Below are 22,976 nucleotides of genomic sequence, written 5' to 3'. Positions count from 1 at the left end.
ACAGGGCTGCAATGAACAGTCACTTCTTGACTTTCATCCAAAGTAAAGCAAGTGGAAATTAAGATAACAGCTGAGAATAGTTTTTACAAGCCGGACAGAGAATGTTGCATTTTACTGCAAGGACTGGTTTTTAAAATAAATAGAATTAGCACTAAGATAAGGATGTTAAGATCAACTGGAGAATATTAGGAAGGGTTTGGAGGTGGATCCTCCCTGAGTCCCTCCCTTGCACCTGTTCCAACTTACAAGGTCGCAGTCAGAATATATCGTGGACTTTATGTCCACTCAGTTGAGATCTTCAGCTTCTGGAAGAAGTGCAGAGAATATTCATAATACTGATTTTCATTCTTAAGTGTCTGAGTCACAAGGAAACATGGAGCATTTGAATTCCTACCGTGATAGAAGATCTTTTATAAGTAATGAAGGCATACAAGATTGTAAGTTCTACAAAGATTCACAGATTTACTTTAAGTAGTGAATGTAGAAGGAAAGATCACGGTATTAGCTGGAGTATCGGCAGGATGTGAAATAATCTTTATGCGGAGACTGGCCAAAGTTCCTGGTCCTCTTTGTTCTCCTCTAAGATGCATGGGTCAGGTGTGCGAGGGCCGAGTGAGGTGGGGGGGGGGAACAGGATGTAGAATTATAAGGTAGAAGTTAAGCTCAAGTAAAACTGTGGAACCTTGGCCTAAGTGGAAACAATAAAACATTAGTCTAAATAAAGATAAAATCATTGAGCCCAAGATGAACCTTGACCATTGTAGAACTAGTTTTTGAGAATGTAGAACTATAGCCCTCATAAAGCCATAGTGCCTCAACCCAGGTAAAGGTATAGAGTACAATTAAAGCTGAGAATGTTAACCCAAATAAAGACACAGTACCAAAGCCAAATCAAAGAGATGGAACTTAGACTAACTAAGAATATTGAGTTATAGCTCAAACTAAAGGTGTAGAATTATAGTCTGAGTAAAGATCCAGATGAGTCCTCTTGAGGATGTAGAACCACAGTTTGAATGAAGGTGTAAAACTCTAACCAGGGTGAAGATGCAGAACGGTAACCCAGATGAGGGTGTGGAGTCTTAAGCCTTGAACATGTAGAATTATTAACCAATTAGTGGTGTAGAATCTTAACCCAAGTAATGATGCAAACCTTTATCCAAATGAAGATATAGAAATTTAGCACAAAGATATATACCCACAGCCCAGATAAAGATGTTTATGTAAAGCCCAATGTGAAAAATATTGGATATTGTAGGAAAATGGGCCAAATGGAAGATTACATGTAATCTAATGGATGGAAGCAGAAATTATAATCAATCCCTGTTATTAGTATGATACGAATGAATCTAATTCTGTGGCAATACTATGGTCTAATATTTCCTTATGACAAAGGAGGAAGACATTCAACCACTGAGTCTATGATTTGCACAATTTGTCTTCTTTTGCACAAGGATTGTTTGTCTGCCTTTGTATGTCATTAATTCTATTGTATTTCTCTTTTAACTGTGAATGTGCCCACAAATATGAATATCAGGGTAGCATATGGTGATATGTACATGGTTTTGTAATAAACTTTGAACTTTAGAGAAACCCCTATTCGCTCACTTACCACCCTGCAATCAGTTCTCGTTCAACTACACTTGAGGAAATTTTGCATTTGTTTAACCTACCAGTCAGCCTGTCTTTGAGATGTGGGTGAAACTAGAGCCTCTGGGCAGTCACAGAGAGAACTTGCAAACTGCACATATACTGTGGACAGCTCTGAAAGCCAAGTCACTGGAACAGTGAGGGACTACACCACTGCGAGCTCAGTTCCGCACCTTGAGGACCGATTTTGAGCAACCAACCTCTCAGCAAAAATGTCCTACTTTCAAGAAAATAGGAAAGCGATGCAGTAGAGTAATTTCATAGAAAAAGGAGTAAGCTATAAACCAAGAGTGATGTTCAAGCTAAAGTGATCTCCTTCAACAGCTGTGTCTACTAAGTAGTTTGTGCAAGAAAACATGCTTGGGTCACTATTAATGATAAAATTGGAAGGGAAGTGGTGGGGAAACAAACATCAAGGAGCAGGGAAATTAAACATTGCCCCCTTTTGAGAACTGAATTGTGAGAGTGTGGGTCAAGCTCTAAGTGTACTGCCTTTTGAATTGAATAGCCTGCTTAGAATACACAATAGCCGAGAAGCTAAGCACTTCCCTTATAGATCTGCACATGACATCATCTCCAAACAGCAGGAAAACTGTAGGAAGCCATATATCAACTATTATATTTTCTACAGTACAAATATGAGTAACCTTCCTCAGACCTTTTGCTTGCTGTACAGCTATTAAATGGGCTCCAGGGAATACAATGCCACAAAATTGTTTAAAAGTTCTTATTCGATCAACATGCAGCGTGATGAAGTGGCATTTGTGGAAACATAGAGTCTTCTTTGAGATTTCCTTTGTTTCATTATTTTTTTTCCAGCAAAATACTTGAAGCACAGAAAAAAAAAGACTAAATACACTTTGCTGCTCAAAAAATAACAAACACGATAATTTTTGTGTCTACTTTAAGAAGGGGCTACGGCCAGAATCTGGGAAATGTAACAACAACAAGCCCTTGCTTCATTCTAATTGCAAGTTTCAAACACTCCACATAAAGTGGGAAAACCGATCACCAATGATTAGTCAGGTGCAGTTATCATTCTTTGCTGATTTAACCATTCTCAGTTAGTCAATCTTAGAGGGTGCAAATGTTTACCTTACATATTTTCTTATGTTTGCAAGACTCTGTTGAACATTAATAATACAAACTACTCTAAGTCCAGTTCATTAGCAAGATTGACACCAGAGAAGCTGCATAGCCTTGAGTTACAGCATGGACATAATTGGCAGCATTGCCAATTACAGCCACCCAGGGAAGGAGGCACTGGAAGCAACGTGAGAGAAAACAGAAGCCCGACAAGCACACTGTAATCAGTACTAGGTTATAAGGCTAACCCCTGTGGCCAGCTCTCCCATCAATACTGCTCTCCAGTGTTCGCTCCCTGTAAAACAAACTGGATTACCTACAACACACATCAAAGTTGCTGGTGAACGCAGCAGGCCAGGCAGCACCTCTAGGAAGTGGTGCAGTCGACGTTTCAAGTCGAGACCCTTCGTCAGGACTGGGTCTCGGCTTGAAACGTTGACTGCACCTCTTCCTAGAGATGCTGCCTGGCCTGCTGCGTTCACCAGCAACTTTGATGTGTGTTGCTTGAATTTCCGGCATCTGCAGAATTCCTGTTGTCTGGATTACCTACATCTGCAACTGTCCAGAGCGAGATGAGGAACTGCTGTGTGCTTATTCTTACGGAAACGTGGCTCCGGAACAATATTTCATGCACCATCAATCTACAGGCCATGCCACTCAAGGACTTGCATTAATATTATTTTGCTATTGCATTGTGGTGTATCATAACTATGTGTGCTGTGTGTGACTTTATGTACTGTGTTTTGCACCTTGGCCCCAGAGGAACAATGTTTCATTTAGGTGTATGCATGTATATGGCTGACTCGCAATAAACTTGAACTTGAAGGTTCTACAATTTGCTTTCATTTCTTCTGAATTATAGAAGGGAATGTAAGCCAGTGCTCCGCAGGATATTTGAAACACACAAGGAAACATCTAACCCATTATATCTGTGCTGTAAATCAATCCAAAGCTTATCTGTGCGGCTTTCTTCCGAGGGATCGGTTTCCTCCTTCTTTTCAGGTACTTAACCAATTCTCCTGTGAGAATTGCTTCCTGTTCCAAAACATACCATCTTCTTTCACCTTTTTACTCAAGAAGTTTCCTCTAATTGCTTCTTCTCCTTTACCAGATGTCAAGTGACTCTTTTGGTTTGTGCCTCTGATGCTCTGATCTCTCTGGTCCACAATGGCAAAGACACTTGCTTAGTGAAGAAGTAAGTGTTGAACTTGGCTGTGATGATAGGCATTGCAAGGTATGATGAAACAGTCTGATACTCTAGGTCCCTCTGCGAAGAATGGCTACATGCTGGGGTTCCCTGAATGTAATATGGAGAGTGGTAACACAGAAGTTCACCTCTGTTTCATATATGAGAGTTACAGTAGATGAGGTGAAAATTGGTTCAAAATTGGAGGTAGCTCCAGTGCTGCCAGTATTGTGTCTACACTTAATCAATGACAAGGGCTTGGTGTGCTGGACAATGCCATCAAATTTCTTTATGATCAAACATTAATTTCTGTACGCTAGGTAGAATTGCTTATCTCTCTTGCAACTCCAGAACTCTTCCACTTGGAGGCTCGTTGAGATTCTGGCTCCACTTATATACCAGATGTTAATTATTCCAGAATCTGCTGCATTCTGAAGTTAGTAGTAAGGCAAAAAAAAAAAAGGAAAGAAAACAATGAATATTTTAAAAATTGCAGATGCTGGAAATTTAAAATAAAATCAGAAAATGCCGGAAACACTCAGCAGGTCATATAGCATCTGTGCAAAGAGAAAGCATTTAATGCTTCAGGTCGAAGATACTTTCTCAGAACTGGAAGGGGTTAAATAGGGCAAAAGGAATTAAAACTAAATTGTTTTCACTCTAACTCAGTCCTTTCTGAATGAAAACATTAACTTTCTCTTCAGTGAAAAAAGTTATGAAAAAGTTCCTTATAACTTCATCTTCTGATAGTGGAGAGGCTACCTTAAGCTTCTTCCCTACATTACACGCAGAATTGTAAAGTCTCCTTAATACCAGATGAATTTCTAACATAGCATCAGGGCACATTTTACAGAGGAATACTTATGGAAATGTAGGCTCAAGCCAAATCCCTAGAAAGCAATAGTTGCTGTTTCCCACTTCACCAACAAGACAGTAAAAACACTCTGAAGGCTCATTTTACTGACATCCAGGAGAGACATGACCACATGTTCAACTTAGAGTGACACTAGACAATGTAATAACCTTCAAAGCACATTTAATTAATGGAGCCAGGAAAACGAATTCACGTGTCAACCTGATTCAGGAGTTTGCAAGCACCATCTGGTGCTCATGCTACAGACAGCAGCAACAACCCTTGATTATTTAATGGCTAAACACTCTGCACTGGTGTGGATAGATAATGTTTTACCTGACTTGACGGTGTCCAATTGGCCAGCACAATGCAGACCATCACCGAGCTCCCAATCACTTCAATGTCCCAGCTCTCCGTACTGGCAAATATTGCTCCCCCAACCACCTATCGTGATGCTGCTTCCCTCCACTGAATGTGGCACATGGTTTCCGCTTTATTGCTTGAACCTGAATCACACACCTATTCAACTCTAATCAAACTTGGAAAGGCTAACAGAACCTACAAGGAGGATCAAATAAATATCTACTGAAGTTCAGATGCAAAAGGAACCTAGCTCTGATTTTCCACCTAGTGTATGGAAGTTCTTTACCATATTTGCATCGGTCAAGTTCGACGTGGATATTTAATGTACAAATGAAGACAGAAATGTTTATAGTATGTAATAACAGTGATCAGGAACAGAACAGAAAATGGAATACACGACAATTCATTACCTGACCACAAACAAGATAGAAGTATTACAGCTGATTCATGAAGGATTATATGTGAAAGTATGCGAATGGCATACATCATTATACCACCGTGTTATAAGTGCATGGCTTACTAAAAAAAAACTACAGTACTGTGCAAATGTCTTAGGCACATATATATAGCTAACATGCCTCAGACTTTTGTACAGCCCTGTATTTGTTAATGTGGAGGGGGGAGCGAGTTTGTATATATGGCAGGAGCAAAGGATGTCCGGAATGTTGAGGCTGAAGCGCTGCAGGAGGGGTTTGGGACAAGTGGCTGAGATGGATTTCTGGGGGTGGGGGGTGGCACAGGTGCAGACACATCCAGCCCTGAGACACCACGCAAGGTAACTTGATTACAGACAATTAGTTTATTGATTATTACAGAATTTCTCCCAACTCCACTCCCTTCCCTCTTTCTCCCTCTTTTCCCAACCATGTTTCCCCTCTTCCTGCCCTCTTCCCTCTCTCAGTCCACAATAGAGACCCATAACTGAATCAGGTTTATCATCACTCACATATCAGTGCAATCCATAAAATAACTACAGTATTGGTGCAAAATCCAAAGCTATCCTAGTGGCATTATATGTGCTTAAGACTTTAGCACAGTACTTTAAGTACACAAGTTTATCCCTAGGCACACATGTTTTTCTTTCAATTGGTTTTATGTTTTGTGGTTACAGAACATAGCAGTGGTGACAAGTAAGTTTTAAAAAGAATCCAAGATGACTATCTACCTGTTGAAGCACAGCGATGCAGTAGAGTTTTAAAAAAGTGCAGCTGCTTTCTTTGCAAGTGAAGAGAATCATTTGAGTAAAAAACCAAGCAGCTCATGGCTTTTTCAGAAAAGGAGAGAGACAATCGAGTTTAAAAAAAGGCTGAAAATGGACGATATTCAGATTCATAAACAGTGAGTACTGGGTGATGATAGTCACAAAGAAAAACAGAAATGGCTGGCTACATCAGAAAGATAGACGCATTCGATTACACAAGAGATAACTAGATATTGTGTACTAACCAAACTGAGAAATAATTTGAAGCAAATGAAATAGCCAATGACAGGGGAGTGTCAGTTTTGCTGAGTGCATTGGGTGGAAAGACACAGTTTATAAGTTTGACTGCTCTAACCAAACCAGCTGAAATGAGCTTTACTGATATCATGGAACTAATGCAGAAACATTTAGAACCAAAACCATTGTTGATTGCAGAATGCTTTAGGTTTCATAAGTGGAATCAAAAGGGAAGGGAGTCTATTTCAGCTTATGTGGCTGAAATGAAGGTATTGTCTGAGCATTGTCAGTTCAGTGATGGATTTAATGTTGCACTAAGGGATTGTTTAGTGTGTGGAATCTTACAAGAAAGCATTCAAAATGGCTCCTAACTGAAGCAGAACTCACATTTAAAAGAGCAATTGAAATTGCTGTATCAATGGAAACAGCAGACAATTGAGTTGTAGTCAGGAATGAAAGTGAGTTTGAGCAAAATCACAACCTCTAAACAGAAAACTGCCTGGCTAAACATATTGTATTATCATTGTGGCAGGGGCTCACATACACCAAGCCAATGCAGGTTTAAAGGCAAAGCTTACAGAAAATGCAACAAAGAAGGACACATACCAAGAGCATGTCAGGCAGCCAAAAATAAATGGACCGCACAAGTATGAGAAAAACATAGAAGATCAAGTCGCAGTTTCAAAAAAGCACTAATCTGCATGCTGTTGATGAAAAATCTGATAATGTTGAGAATGACAAAGGACTAAGTAACCCTAAGATTTACATTGTAAAAATTAACAATACACAAGCAATAAGGCTTGCACCAGAAAAGAATGGCAAAACAATTAAAACAGAATTGGACACTGGCTTGGCTGTTTCAGTCCTTCCGCAAAATGAGTTTGAATGGGATTTCAAAGATACTGAACTGAAGTCTGCAGAAATCCAGCTAAGAACTTATCCTGGAGGAAGGATCATTCCTGAGGGAATGACATTCATTACAGCGAAACACAACAACCAACAAGCCACATTGGGCTTGTATGTGGTAAAAACAGAAGGATCAGCATTGTGGGGCTGTGATTGGCTGAGACAACTACAATTTGATTAGCGATCCATTCACCATTTTCACGCCACAACCCCTGCAACAGGGTCAACTGAACACAAACTAAGAATGATGTTGGATGATACCACAGCAGTGTTCAAGGATGGCAATGGAAAACTCAAACGTATCAAGGGTAACACAGTGTTAAATGAAAATGGCACATGCAAGTTTTACAAAGCCCATCAGTTCCTTATACCATGCTGAAGGATTTCTTTCCAAGGCTGAGTGTTTCCAGTAGCCAAGAAGGATAGTTTTGCCAGGATCTGTGGTGATTTTAAGGTCACCATCGATCCAGTACTGAAAGTAGATCAATACCCAGGACAGAGGATATCTTTGCAAACTTTTCTGGAGGGAAAAAACTTAAGTGAAGTGGACTTAGCTGAGGCCTACCTGCAGATAGAGATGGAAGATGAGTCCAAAGTGTTTCTCATCATAAATACTCACAAAGGACTTTATCACCATAATAGGCTTATTCTTGTTTGAGCATCTGCACCTGCACTCTGGCAGAAAGCTATGGACCAGGTGCTGTAAGGCTGCCCAGGCACTTAGAGTTACTTGGATGACATCATTGTTACCAATGAGGATACAAGGAACATGTCCAAAGTCTTAAGACAGAGATAAAAACGTTAGAAGATTATCAGCTTAGTGCACAATGCAGAAAGTGTGAATTCTTTGAATCACTCATCACTTACTGTGGTCACATCATTGGTGCACAAGGATTACACAAGTGTGCTGAGAAAGTTCAAGCAGTGGTGGATGCCCCAAGACCGAAGGATGTGTAACAGTTGTGGTCATTTTTAGAATTTGTCTATTACTGTAACAGGTTCCTGACAAACCTGGCCACTCTGCTCCACCCCTTTGAACTCATTACTACAGATATGGAAGAAAGGACAAGAGACATAGCAGTGTGAGGTAGCTTTCCAAAAAGCAAAGTAAATGGTGACATCAGACACTGTCCTCACACATTATGATCCACATTGTCCAGTGAAGCTTGCCTGTGATGGCTCACTTTATGGTATAGGTGCACTCATGTCGCATGTTATGAGTGATGGAATATGAGAGAACACCCCATAACATTTGCATCACATTCACTTACAGTTGCAGAGGAAGATTATGCACAGATTGACAGAGAGGTCTTGAATCTGGCTTAGGATGTAAAACATTTCAACTGGTACTTGTGTGGGAGAGAGTTTACCCTCATTACTGATCATCAACCACTAGTGTCTATTTTCAATCCACAGAAGGGTGTTGCATTAACAGCAGTAGCACAAATGCAGAGATGGGCTCAGTTTATTGGAAGACACAATTACAAGATCAAATTCAACTAATCATGGAACTGCCAGTGGATTGTCCTGTTTACCCTTGGAAAAGGAAATATCTGAAAAAGTTTACAAAACAGGACACTCCTCTTGGCGTATTCTCCCTAATGCCAATTGAGTGGATCCCCTTTGGAGCAAAGGTGATCCATGGGGAAAGAGAAAAGACTCCACACTGTCTCGGATCTACTTGGCAACCCACAACGGCTGGAATGTGCAGTAGAAATTCCAGTTCAGCCATTTTAACCAGCACCAGGATGAGCTTGCCCTTGACAGGGGCTGCCTTATGTGGGGATAGAGAGTTGTTCCATCCAAGCTGAGAACTAAGGCGCTGGAAGAGCTACATGCCAGTCATCCAGAGATGGTCAAGATGAAAGCATTAGCCTGAAGCCCCGTCTGGTGGCATGTGATAGATCAGCAGATCGAGCAGTTTCCCATGCACCATGCCAAGATGTCCAGAAAAAAGGTGTCTACAGCTGTCAGAACCACTTCCTGCAGTCCCAGAGTAAACTCCTACAACCAGCATGGAGGAGGCCCCAGAACCTGAGACTGTTTCACAGCCACTGGTCTTACCTGCCAAGCAGAGTGACCACCCCCCCCCCCCCCAACCCACCTTGCCAGGCAAGACGTTATCCCACATGAGTAAGAAATCTTCCATAGTGATTAAATCTTTAAGCCTGAATGGGACAATTTAAAATCTACTATGCTGCGAATGTTTATACAGAATATCTATATCTATATATGTATATACACATACACAGTATACACACACGTATTATATATATATATATATATATACACACATATATATGTGTGTGTGTCTGTGTCTGTGTGTATGTATGTTTTCACATGTTCTTTTTTGTTATCATTTGCATGATTTGTTTTTTGTAGGGGTGGGGTCGATATTTTTCTTTGAACAGGTTCCATGGCTTTGTTTTTTGGCCGTCTATGAGGAAGAGGAATCACTGAGTTGTATACTACATACATACTTTGATAATAAATGTACTTTGAATTTTATATATATATAAAATACATTCTATATTGAGTTGGAGTTTATAGCTAAATAGGAAGGATGTTTTGGTTTTAATACTTTAGGAATATTTAAGTAATATTGTAAATATGTTTGTTTAAGCATTATTTATTGTTTACATAATTCATTATGAGTTATATGTAAGAGTATGTGAATGGCATACATTATTACACCACCATGTCATAAGTGTGTGCCTCACCAAAGAAAAGAAACTACATATATGATTTTATCCCTGGGCTCTCATGGTTTTCTTTCAAGTAGTTTTACACTTTGGAGTTACACTGGCCTTGTGACATCACACTGGCCAAACACCAAAGTCTTTCTTTTGTCCCTGTTACCCAGATAAGATCAGGAGCAGGAACCTGGAAGAGTTTCTCCCCTCTGATTCAGGAATGTTCCAGATATCGGTTGAGGGCAAGCTACTCCTTGGTTTTAAAGTCACCATCATTTTTGTTCCATATCCCTCAACAGCTTCATCCCTGTTTATTTGTTCCTAATCTAAAGTCTTCCAAAGCATGCGTGCTCCTGATCAAGTACTAATTTACTCAGGGCACTATTGGAAGCAGTGTTTTAGCTGCCAAGGCCTCAAGTTCTGGAAATCTCACCCTATACTTCTGACTCTCTAACTCAAACATACTCACCTCATAGACCAAGCATTTGGTCACCTGCCCTAACAGCTCCATATGTGATTGTGCATCAAATATTATTTCATACCTCTCTGTGAAGCTCCTTGGATTATTTTACAGCTTTAAGGCTGCCATATTAATATATTGTTGTCATTGACTCAGGACCAACAGAAATTAAATCTGATATCTTGCTAGTCTATGTGGCTCAGTATTAACGTGGTGGGTTCGCCCACTAGAAAATGCAGCACCAGCATATTGCATTTATATACCATCTTCAGTACAGTAAAAAGGTAAAATTTGACCATCTGAAACTTAATATTAGGATAGATAATTAAAGAGGCAATTTAAAGAAGCATCTAATGGAGGTGACAGAGTTAGAACCATTGGAGCAGGAGAAGGGTGCCTGTGGAATTCCAGAGCCCAAACTCTTGGCAGCTAAAGGATCAAAGAGAAAATCAGGAATACAGTTGTGACAAGAATTAGATACAAACAGAGATTGGAGATTTATAGCGCAGAATGTGGACGGAGAGATAGGGAGAAGTAATGGTGTGAAGGGTTTTGAAAAAAACAAGGAGTTCTAAAATTAGAAAAATGTTAGAATAAATATGGTTTACCACCAACCACATGCTTGGGTGCTTCACTCATGCAGTTTGGATGCCAGACCACGTAACCTATTGCTCAGAGAACTACGCCAAGCTGCCATTCCAGGGCCAGCAGAGATAACAAATATGAGAAAGTGGAGAGGGAGAGAAAACTGCTCTTGGTGATTTTCCACATCTGTTTCACTTCTGTCAGACTCGGATTACAATGGAGGCAGCCCACAGCTGTTTACCTCTTTCCCGGACTTCTCCTTTCTCACAATTGCTGTGAGCCCTGCCTCCCTTGCCTGCGTCCGTATCTGATCACTCCCTGTGTGCACTCCATTCTAAGCCACACAAACACAGGATGTTCCTGCCAGACAGGGCCTTCTGTCAGCAGGACCCTCCACTAAAATCAAGGGAAGTTATTAAAACGACAGACCGGGAGGCAGAACAATGAACGGACTAAGTTTAGCTGTGAAACCTGGTCTCTTGCTCCTTCTTTACAAAAAGCTCCTCTGGGTTATTTATTGGAGCTGGGAAAAGAATAAGAAATTTTAAGTATATGTGCTGCGCGTTAACATTAAAAAAATACAATTTAAAGTGACAGCTGAAATCAGGAGATCTCACTGAAAGAGGATAATTTCCTCAGGTTAAGAAAAAAGCAGCACCTGTCAGAATAAGGTACTTGAGTTATAGCAATAGACTTATTAGCTCTTGAAAGTCCCCATAGATAAACAACAGTCTCAGAGTTCAGTACTGCAGGCTGTTGGTCCATCAGAGTGGAGCACCGACCCCATAACATACTGTATACTTTCCAGTCAGGACATCATTGTAAGCAAGACCTGGATATCTTCCCTCTCTCTTTCTCATGAGCGCTGAGGTAGTTTGTAGAAAGCCAACATTCCCCTGAAGGCTGAGATCAGGCAAATTCATAAGCTGCAGGAATCAGTTGTACTATTGTGCATGGAACATAAAAGTACAACATCCTTTAAGAGGTCTGGGGTTTCAGATTTGGGGGAATGCCTGGTTTTACAATTATGGAAAACAATAATGATGAATATAAAATTTAATGCTTAAGGCAGTAGAAAGTATAATGAAACATGAAACAACATTCACTAGCCTTTAAAAGTATACCTGTTTCTTATTTAGCATAAGTAAAAAAATACTTTTTCAATAAAGAGACTCTCCAATTACTGTTGTTACACTGATCCGCTCCAGATAACATTAACACGTCAAAGAAGACTAATGTTTCAACTAAATTTCTTAAGAAACATTCAGATGGTAACTCAGTGTACCTGAGGGTGGAACAGAAGTGGGTTTGGGCGCAGATATTTTTCCTTCAATGAGTTCAGGGGGTCCATCATTTTCCTTTTCTCCACCCTGCTGGACCGAGAAGTAGAGAGTTAAATCGGCGCTCAGCATTTCGCACACAAAATCCTACCTCTCCCAGGGCCACTCGGGAACAATGTGAAGGAAAGATGCACACTTACGCTGTGTAATGCAGGTGGTTCCAGCTGAAAGAGAAAAGCAAAGGTTGGGATGAAATCCTGGCTGTGGTTTCTTCTGGTGTAAGGTAGGAAAGGATTGCAGTTCCCCCTTTTTCCACAGCTTTCACCTGATGGGTAGCTGAATTACTGGGACCACACTTTCTCATTCGCATGGCACTCACAGTTGCCACATGAACAGACCATCTCACATTTTAAACAGGAAGCTTACCCTTCTTGGACAAATCTGTTCTTGCAAAATGAGTTACATAGATAAGATTACATTGGCTGCACATTTTTCTTCTCTGAAAATAACTATAATGGAACTAGAATCACATGTATGCCAATTTGCTAAGAACCTGGCTGAGTTTTGAGAAACTAACAACTTGTGTGGCTATCACTCGCATGTAATTAGCACACAAATTATCTGATCTATTGAATCTAATTTTATCAGCCATCTGTGGATCTTGGAATCTCAATTATTCTACCACTATAAACCTACCCTACGTACTTCTTGCACAGTAAGATTAGAAAAGAAAGCATGGAAGGAAGTTTCTGTGTAATGATAAAATTCTTTATAGACTTGCAAAGCTCTTGGAGAAAAGATAAATGGTATTAATGCTTCCTCTCCATCTTCATTCCTTTTCTGAAGGTTATGGTACAAGCTCATTACCCCTCCATCAGCTTACCCATTCTATATACTTAACACTCAGCAGAAAGCATAAGGTTGGACTATTCAACTCTAGAAGGCATCACAGTTAAGTTCAGTCCTTTTGAAAAACATGTTGTATTACAGGTCACTGGATAGCAATAATGATTGGCAACAGTGAATGATTTCTTTGGGCTGAGTTGTTCCCTGACCCTTGAAAAATTACTTGAAAACATTTTGCCACCAATGAAGAGATATCAACAGTGCGCTGTTAATTTGTGCTGTCCTCCAAAGGCTTGGCTTTTATATACAGTACTTATCAATCAGCCGATTGGCCGTCATCACAGAAACTCGGTTGTAATGTAGGGGCATTGTCCCGCTTGGTGGCACAATAATATCAGCGCCAGACTCCGGAGCGAAGGTTCCCGAGTTCAAATCCAAGTCGGGTTGAGTGTCGAGCTGGCAACTCGGCCTCGTAAAAACAAGAATAGCTTGCTATGGAAAGATCATCAAAAGACGGTGCCCTGATAACTACACTGCCGAGTTAGGGGCTATTCTTCTTCTTCTTCTAATATAGGGACGTCAATCTTCATATACTTATCAATCAAGCATTCTGAGGACACCCCACAATTAATAGCGGACTGATGATGTCTCCTCGTACAGTGATGAACATTTGCAAGTTAATTGCCAAAACCAGAGAGCAACTCAACCTAACTATTGACCATCCCAGCTACACATTTTCTGAATTATTTCCAAAGATTATTTCCAGCATCAACCTGGGATTGAAATAGAGCATTTAGAGATCAATCCACTTCAATGGAGGAAAGTATTATGAAATTATCAAAATATTTCCAAAGCTCCTCATTGTTCTGCACATTTATTGGGATATATTGAATGCCATGCAATTTGAAATGCTTTTTTAAAATCAGTTTTATTATAATTTGGTCATCATTTTGCAAGGCCAAGGATGATGTCAATCAATGATTTGTTACTCAATCTCTTTTATCAGCCTCTGACCTACCTCATTAGAGGCAAATTTATTGAGTGTGAGCAAGACACAGAATTCTGTGCTAATGCCTCTGTGAGCCCATTTTCTTATTGTGTCGCTTAAATTGACTGTAAAATCACGTAACCCTTACTTTTTTTCAGCCTGATTGAAGGGAGGGGATACTGGGAATCTGAATGCATATTACACAAGTGGTCTGAGCAGTAAATGTCGACAGGTTGGTGGAGGACCTCACACACACTGGTGTAGATGGGTAGGCATGAACTCATTCCCCAAACACACACACAGCACAATGTTAATGTGGAACGCTGCAAATCTGATTCACTAATTTATTGGTGGATGGCAGGGGCGGATGGCGGGGGAGCGGTGTGGCCTCGGTTGTAGCGATGACTAGGCCTCAGGCTGTGGTGTTGCCTGTTTCCCGCCGCTGAGGAGAGAGGTATCAGAGTTGATGCGCTCCACCGGAGGTGGTATAGCTCACTATCTAGGCTGGAGTGGGTGCTGCCCCCAGTGTTCGCTCAGCAGAAGACAAGCTGTATTGTGGTTGACTGCAGGTTTCTGCAACATTCATGGGATCAGTGTCTTGGACTAAATATTTCTATGTGTAGTCACTGGTTGAATGTGTATTTTACTGATATATATGTGCTAGATGTGCCTTATGCTGTGTGTAACTGTTGGCACTGCGTGGTGCACTTTGGGTCCCGGAGTAACGCTGTTTCAGTTGGCTATGTTCACATATAGTTGAATGAAAATTAAACTTGAACTGAGTTCACACACACACCCACACACACCCACACACACACACACACACACACACACACACACACACACACACACACACACACACACATGCAAAGATAACGGTTATTTAATCCATAAGAGGAAAGTTGCCATTAGTTGTAATCTGAAGTTAATTCAACTAGATTGTGAGAGTAGAATGCAGGCAAAATATTCCCAGTGTAAATTTGGGTGCATTGGCGCTTGCACAGTACCAGTCTGTGGTTCATATACAGTGAGTATGCATGGTTCAGGTAAATGTGCCCAAGTTGCATAATGGAGTATCTGAGGCACATGATATTCAAAATCATTACAGGGCTCATTAGTTTTGACATTTTTCTCCAGTTTTCAAATTGGAAAACAAGCAAGCATCATCGGCATTATCTTTGAGCAAGATTTCCCAATGTGGGGTCCATGAACCCCTTGCTTATTGGTCAGTGGCATAAACAAAGTTGGGAACCGCTGAATTAGTGGACTCTCCAGCATTATCACAGAGAAGTGGTTGTTAAGTTCTGTGACAACCTATCTAACTGTGAGTAAGATGGCATCCAATATATTCCTAACTGCTTGCCTGCTTTCCTGCCCACTCCTCCTCACATCTAAGCGAGGATATGGGAAGGAGAGGGGTGGAGCAAATTTGTGAGGGGAAAATGGGCTGTGGGCAGCCATGGAATTTTTCCCAGATTAAGGAAACGAAGGGAGAAAACCAGAGGTTGTGTCATGTCTCAAAAGTAATATACAACTGAAGAAAAAAAATCTACAAACACTTCATGAAATATTTTTTGTCTTAATGAAACAACTCAAGCGGAAACCATGGTAGTATCCTTTGAAATAGGGCATAATGTGTACTATAGGATCTACGAATACCTGTAGATAGGATCCATGAAAAAGGGTGATGGCTTTGCATAATGAAAAGCCTGCTGGTGCTGCACCTTGGGTAGCTCGTCAGTGATCACCATTTTGCGTTCACCAAAAACGTGGTTCTTCCTGGGCTCTCCCGGGCCATTTTGACTGACCCGGCTGCGACTACTTATGCTCAGGTCTAGTGGCTGCTCCTCTCCGGAAAGCGTAGACACCATGAGCTTGGAAGAAGAGAGAGGCTTCACTTCTTTCCGTTTCGTAGTGAGGTCAAAGGGCGACTCTGAGCTTGCACTCCCACTTTTCTGGTGCTCCCTGGGTGACTTTGGCTCATTTTTTACCAATAGATTGGGGTTGAGGTTTCGGTCCGTGAAAGGGTACATGGAATGTGGGAAGTTTGGGAAGAGCTGGAATGGAAACATAGAGTGGTACGGAAGCGATCCCATTTTCTTCTCTTGCATTCCCATAAAACCAGTGCCAAAGTACTTTTCTGCAATGGAAGCAATAGCTTTAATGGAATCATTAGTAGCACTAGTCGGAAGGCTCTGGTCATCTGGAGGAGGGAAAAAGGAATGTTGGGATGGAAGATACTGTGTCCGTTCATCAAATTCGTTGTTCGAGTTCACGGAGACTGAAGTGATTTTATCAGTTCCTTTGGCTGACAAATTAGCTTTTTCCTTCTTTTTATCTCCATCACTCTCCACATCACTGTCCAAATCAGACCCAGTACCTGTGGTCGTTTCTAGGTCAGTCCCACTTGTTGTGTTGATGTCTTCAAAGTCACTGCCTTCCGATAAGTCAGTGTTTTTTACTTTGTTTTTCTCGGTGAAACAGTTTTCAGATCGAACGTTGTTTTTTCCTTCTAAAGGGGTATCTTTGTCATTGAATGTTGACACCAGGGAAGATGCTTGTGATACTGAGGGAGTTCCCATGGGGCTCTGGACACTTCCATCAATGTCATGATTTAAGCAGCCTTTCAACAACGCATTGCTTGGTAATACAGGAGCTCTGGGATACAACGAATGGGGGAAAAGGCCCGGAAAGCCTGGCGCTAGAGCTGGAAAGGTGGCTGTTGGTGAGAAGGGCAATCCTGCTGGGTGTTGGCGTGAGGGAAAATATTCATTAAACCCCAGGGGTGTATGGTTAAGAGAGGATGTAGGCTTTGATTTGTCCAGCATGGCACTGGGAGTGAGAGGCAGACCTTGAGGAAACATTGAACTGGGATTATAATGGTTCTTGCCCTCACAAAACCTACGGTGCTTGTTCAATGAGGAGGTTGTGCTGAACATCTGTCCACAGTCTTTGCACTTTATCTGTGTCCGACAATCGGCATGCATTCTTTTGTGTCGACAGAGGTTGGAGAACTGAGTGTACGATTTGTGACAGACCTCACCTGTAATTAAATAAAAAGGAGATATGTAGCATAATTGTTTTCATTCACAATTCTAATAACAAGGGCACATGAGAACAAGAGACTGAGGTAATAATTGTCACCTACTCAAGCCACATGCCTCGGTAGGAATTTGGTCAGGACACACACCCAAATAATTGTGATAAATGCCGTTGAATTCCTCCAAGGAAGCACACATCATAATTGAAGATAAGCTGAAAGGTCACTTGCCACTACGGATCTCTCCAACTGATCATAAGCCACAACTGCAGGTTTTAAGTTTGTATTTAAATAATGCATTTTTGCTCATATAGAAATGTGAATAACGATTGGGGGAAAAAAAGTGAAATCTTGTGCATTTTGGGCTGCTTCCCACAAAGCGCAAAGGAGACCTTTAATGTGTAGGAAAATCAGGGGAGTGGTTTGTTAATACATTAAAATTCATTTGGAGCATCCCAATGAAAACGAGGGGGAAAAAGACTTGGCCTGCTGGAGGCTCGGCTGTATTCACAAAGGTAGTCCCAGAAAAAGACAGAGTACAAGGGAAAAAATTATCTATTAGAGTTCTTCCTAACATATTGTTACGTTACTTTCTAGATTTATTTTAGTTATTAATTACAAATGAATTCTAAAGGACTAATTTTCCTGTGAATGTTTAATACATTGGTTGTTGAGTCCCTATTTGTCCGTACGGTTTCACCGACTACAATAGTGCCTAGAGGAAGGATAATGCTGTCTTTCACTGCTCCCTTTGTCTTTTCCTGACCTCAGAACGTAAAATAGTGCACAAAAGAATACAACAGAAGCAAATTAACTAATGTCAAAATTATTACTTAATGAAATTCTTCTAAACTAGGCACACAAAAATGTACAAGGAAGAGCAGGGCAGTCTCACATCTTCAAATCAGAATTATTACTTGTTCTCTGAGGGCAATGGACAATAACTACCTTCATTTATGAGAAAACCTAAATAAAGAAATGACCAGGCTTTAAAAAATGAGATGAAGTACTTAGTGATAACACTGGTTATGGGTGACAATGTACTCCTGCACTTCAACAGCTATACAAAAAAAGATTTCTTACCATCACTCTGTGTCCATGCTTGTCCCTGCCTCCTATCTGTCAATATTATACAGATAAATAAAATTACAATATAATCAAACCAATTCTAAATCCTCTCATACTAACTTATACTAAGCACTGTCACAGTAAAAGACTTGCAGCTGTACAATGGGATATATCTATCATCCCATCCCACATCCACCTCACTCCCTCTTCAATGGGATTACAACTGTCATTGGCCACCCAATTAGTTGACTACAGGATGCTTCCCTGCATGATGGGACTGCTTTCAATTGGGATTTTCCTTTCTTCTTTTCCATCTTTTACCCTCCTTTCCAAAGATAAAGGTGCACAATCTCTGTAGCTGAATGATTGGTGTACTTACAAGCTCGAATAATATTTCTGAGATATAAAAGGAATCCTCTAAATCTATCCAACATTCCACTGCTAAAGTTAAACAACAAAAATTTAAGAGCAGCAACCTTTTTGACTAATGAATGGAATCATAGAAAATCATAGCACATAAAAATGTTAGTTGGCCTATCCTTTCCCTGATCCATATAATGGTCCACAACCTTGTCAATTACAGCATATTTAGTGATATGTAAGTAATTTTTAAATGCAATGAAAACTTTCCTGAGAATGAATTGCAAGCATGCATTGCACTCTAGATGGAAATATTTCTCCTCCAAATCCTTATTATAAGCATGCCCTATTATTGAACTAGGTGAATTAAGTTTTGTTTTGCCTGGACTCCTTATAGTATTATGCTTAAACCAATTCTCTTCAGTCTTGCCTTTTCTTAGCCCAATCCTTCTGTAGAACTAAAATTCTCAATTCTAGGCAATATCCTCAGGAATCTCCTTAGGACTCTCCCCATTGCAGTGCAATCACATATTTCCTATAACTTGGTGACTGGAATGAAACATGAACTCTTAAGCCTAACGTATTGTGTAGTTCAAGCATTAAATCTCTTGTTTTATGTTCTATGTTAAGGAAAGTATTACTTATGATACTTTCCAAATTTATCTATTTATTGTCAGGGATTTTTTTTTTTTACATATTCTCCAAGATCAATGGGATCTCTTAAAACAGCAGGGTAGATCAATTGGGTGAAAAGTATGCCATAAGTTATACTCAATGAATCTATCAAAATTCCCCCATTTACAATGCACTCCATGTCATGTTTCTTGTCTCTACAAATAGATTACCTTACACTTCTCCAGAATGAATTTTATTTTCCATTTCCCTGTCCAGCAGTGATGTAAAGGAACAATTGTGTAAACTTGCCTTTCCAGTGTGCAGTGTCCTTAATGGATGGAAAATAGATGGGACTGGCTATGGAAATTCTAACAATTTCTTTGAATCTAAGTGATTATTAATGTGTAAGAAGTTTTTCTAATCTATTTACTCCATTTTTCATTAGTAGAGAATATTCCCAAAGTCTAATCCAATTGTAATAACGTCTATTACAATCTGTATTTTATGTAATAAAATGGCTCAAAGATGGCCATTGTTGATTTGCCATGGTAAATTGGATGCTGTTATCATAAGTCAAGGAACATAACTAGAAGCAGGAGTAAAAAACATGGCCACTCCCCAGTGTTCCTCATGTAGCATGGAGAAAGAATTTCCACATGGCATTACTTCTGTTGTCTTGTCAGCTTCCTTTTTTTAACCTTCATTTCAGTAAAGCTTAACATTCCACTTGTTTTCCTAGCAATTATTTCTGCATAATAATGTTCTGCTTTTCATAAACCAGCACACCAAAACTCCTTAATTAATCAATGTCTACTATTTCTTTACCATTTAAAAATATTCTGAGTTTCAATTCTGTCCTATCAAAGTGAATTATCTCCCATTTCCATGATACTAGTTTAACTTGACAATTTTCCTTTGCAGGCTCAATTTCTAGCCTAGATTCACATCATCAATAACTTGGAGATATTGCATTCTGATTGGTGTTCCCAATCTTTTTTAATGCCATGGAACCCTACCATTAACCAAGGGATCCATGGACCCAGGTTGGGAACACTTGATCTGAGCCATTAAAATGGATTGTACATTACACAGGATTCACTTCTGATTTTATTTCAGATGGACAACCCTCTGGAATATCATATCCAACCTGAAAAATGCATTCTAATTTTTTCTGTACTCTTTGTTTTCTGTCCTATAGCACTTACTTATTCAATTAGCTCAAGAGGTCTTACATTTTAATGTGACACCCTTTCAAGTGGTACTTTTTAAAATGCCTTTTGAAAATCTAGATATGCTACATCTACTGGTTCTCCTTTATATAATCATTTTACATTGACAAAAAATCCACAGACATGTCAAACATGATTTCCCTTTCAATAAATCTTGTTAAACTTTGCATGCTTTGTTGAGATTGACTTGTTTGATTTGAGCATCATTGACTGTTACGTTGCTGTCCATAAAAGCAGCACTAAGTTTTAGAACAATGTGCAGAGAAGGAAAGTGAATCTATGAAATATTACTTCATAGATTTCCATAGTTGTGTGTTTTGATGTGCTATTATACATCTAACATTTGGTTGTTATTTGGTGTCAACTTTTCTCCCCAGTATAAATGGACATGCACACATTCTTTGTGTAAACTGATTACTTTGATTGCATAATCTGGACAATTTGCACAACCAATTTTCATTCAAATACTTTTGAAAAACTCTGTAGGGTTATCTACTAGTTAAACAAAAATATGCCCATTACAGCTAATGAACAGTATTGATGAACTCAAGTTAAATTAGATACAGTGCATGTGCTGTGATTGCACAAATCAATGATAGCTGAAAGATTATAGCTTTATATAGAAAAATCAACTTTGAGCTCAAGGATTTGCGAGAAGTGAAGCCTTTAAATTAAAGCAAAGGGTTTTTTTTCATCTTGTCTACTGTACAAATTTTAGTTATTAGGGGAGAAATAACAGATACAAATCATTTCAGGCAGGATTTGAGCTACTTGTGGGACTGAAGAATAATGGTAATCTGCTTGCTGAAACTCCCAAAACAGTGAAGTCAGGATGGTTGAGTAACCTCTCAGCTTACCAATTGTTGTGGAAAACCACACTGACTTTCAAGAAAATACATTACAAAATCCCTTATAAATGTGAACTTACTAATTTATAATGGGAAAAGATGCACAAAAATGTGAGAACTGGAAGTTCAGCTGCACAGATCAGAGTTATAAGCAAATGTTATGAGATTGATATAATTCATTTAGAAAGATATACCTCAATGGATGAACTTTGAGATAATCCTCCACTAGTACTCAGCCTCACGGTCCCTTCTAGCCAATGGGAGTAAAAGTAGTTCTGTGTGCTAAGACTTCAATCAAACAGAAAATACGGCAGCCGATACTTGACTGCCCATTTGAGGTACTATGGGAAGTCAGTTTTCCTTGTAATATTTATCATTACGAACTAAAGGCTTAAAAGGGAAAACCTGAAATAAGAACTATGCTCTTTGCTCTGTTCTGAATTTATGGAAATCCCTTGACCTGTGATGCAGTTTCCAGCTGCTTCATCCATTAAGAGTCATCCAATTAGTGCTTTCAAATTAGAGTCATCAGTTCATAGGTAGTCACAGGAATATAACAACAAAGTCAGAAATATCTTTATTTTGACAGATATGGTCTTTGTCTGGTGGAAAATGCTATTTGTTGCTTGAGAGATTTCCTTTTGGCCATTCAGGGTGGATGGATGTTGTACTTTTTGAGCTCACACATGCTCCTCCCGGTCACTACTGACAACAAATACGCCCAGCAGCACAATTCAATGGCACTGCTGAGGCCCACAATTAGTCCTTCAAAAGGTAATTTCAGGTATTACTCACTTGGCTTGGGTAAACACAGTAAAGCCAGCAGTGACCTCTCAGCTTATCAGTCCTACTGAGTCTCATTCTCATAGTTATTTATCAAAGCTTCAGGCCTTAATTGGTGACTTGTTTCAATTAATATCAACCCAATCTAGTTAATAATATAACTAACCATATTAAAACACTTATGAATACATTTCACAGAGAAAACAAGTTTTAAAAAAACATAATTAAGACTTTCTAGAATTCAGTTAAATTTCCTACTAGTATGGAAGTTGGGTGATGATTTATAGGTTTCAGCTATTCATAAATAGTTTGCACAGAATCACATACTAAACTTACAGTCAGCTCTATACTTATGCTGCACGATGAGGTTGGGTTGGGTATGGGAATGGCAATGAAGGAACACTACTGGGCCAAAACAAATGGTATTTGGGTATTCCAGCTTAGGAATGTGTGATCAAATGTTTCATCACTTCAGTTCAAAGTAAATTTATTATCAAAATACATATATGTCACCATATACAACCCAGAGATTCATTGTCTTGTGGGCATACTCAATAAATCTATAGCATAATAACCATCAAAGACTACACCCCCAGAACTGAGCAGTAGTGCAGGCCAGTCAGACAACTAAATGGGAAGGCTATTCCAAAAGGGGAAAAAAAAATCTGTGAAATTTATGTTTCGAACTATTTGAATTTATTG

At 39.6% G+C, this 22,976-nt stretch overlaps 1 protein-coding gene across 2 annotated transcripts in view; it reads right to left on the bottom strand.

Annotated features, from left to right (window-relative positions):
* prdm16 (PR domain containing 16) overlaps positions 1-22,976 on the bottom strand; it is a 751,999-nt gene that overhangs the window by 58,266 nt on the left and 670,757 nt on the right. The window contains exons 8-11 of one of the 2 annotated variants that reach the window (XM_072245465.1): positions 18,455-18,490; positions 15,991-17,374; positions 12,698-12,721; positions 12,503-12,587 (exon numbers count right to left, since the gene is read on the bottom strand). In XM_072245465.1, coding sequence (XP_072101566.1) covers positions 12,503-12,587; positions 12,698-12,721; positions 15,991-17,374; positions 18,455-18,490 — 1,529 coding nt within the window. Of the gene's footprint in view, positions 1-12,502; positions 12,591-12,697; positions 12,722-15,990; positions 17,375-18,454; positions 18,491-22,976 lie in introns of both variants that reach the window. The other variant, XM_072245466.1, reaches the window with a different exon arrangement.

This window comes from Mobula birostris, chromosome 27 (genome assembly GCF_030028105.1).
Source record: "Mobula birostris isolate sMobBir1 chromosome 27, sMobBir1.hap1, whole genome shotgun sequence".
Taxonomy (NCBI): Eukaryota; Metazoa; Chordata; class Chondrichthyes; order Myliobatiformes; family Myliobatidae; genus Mobula; species Mobula birostris.
The sequence above is the reverse complement of the archived record's forward strand: the minus strand, read 5'-3'. Positions and strand labels throughout refer to the sequence as shown.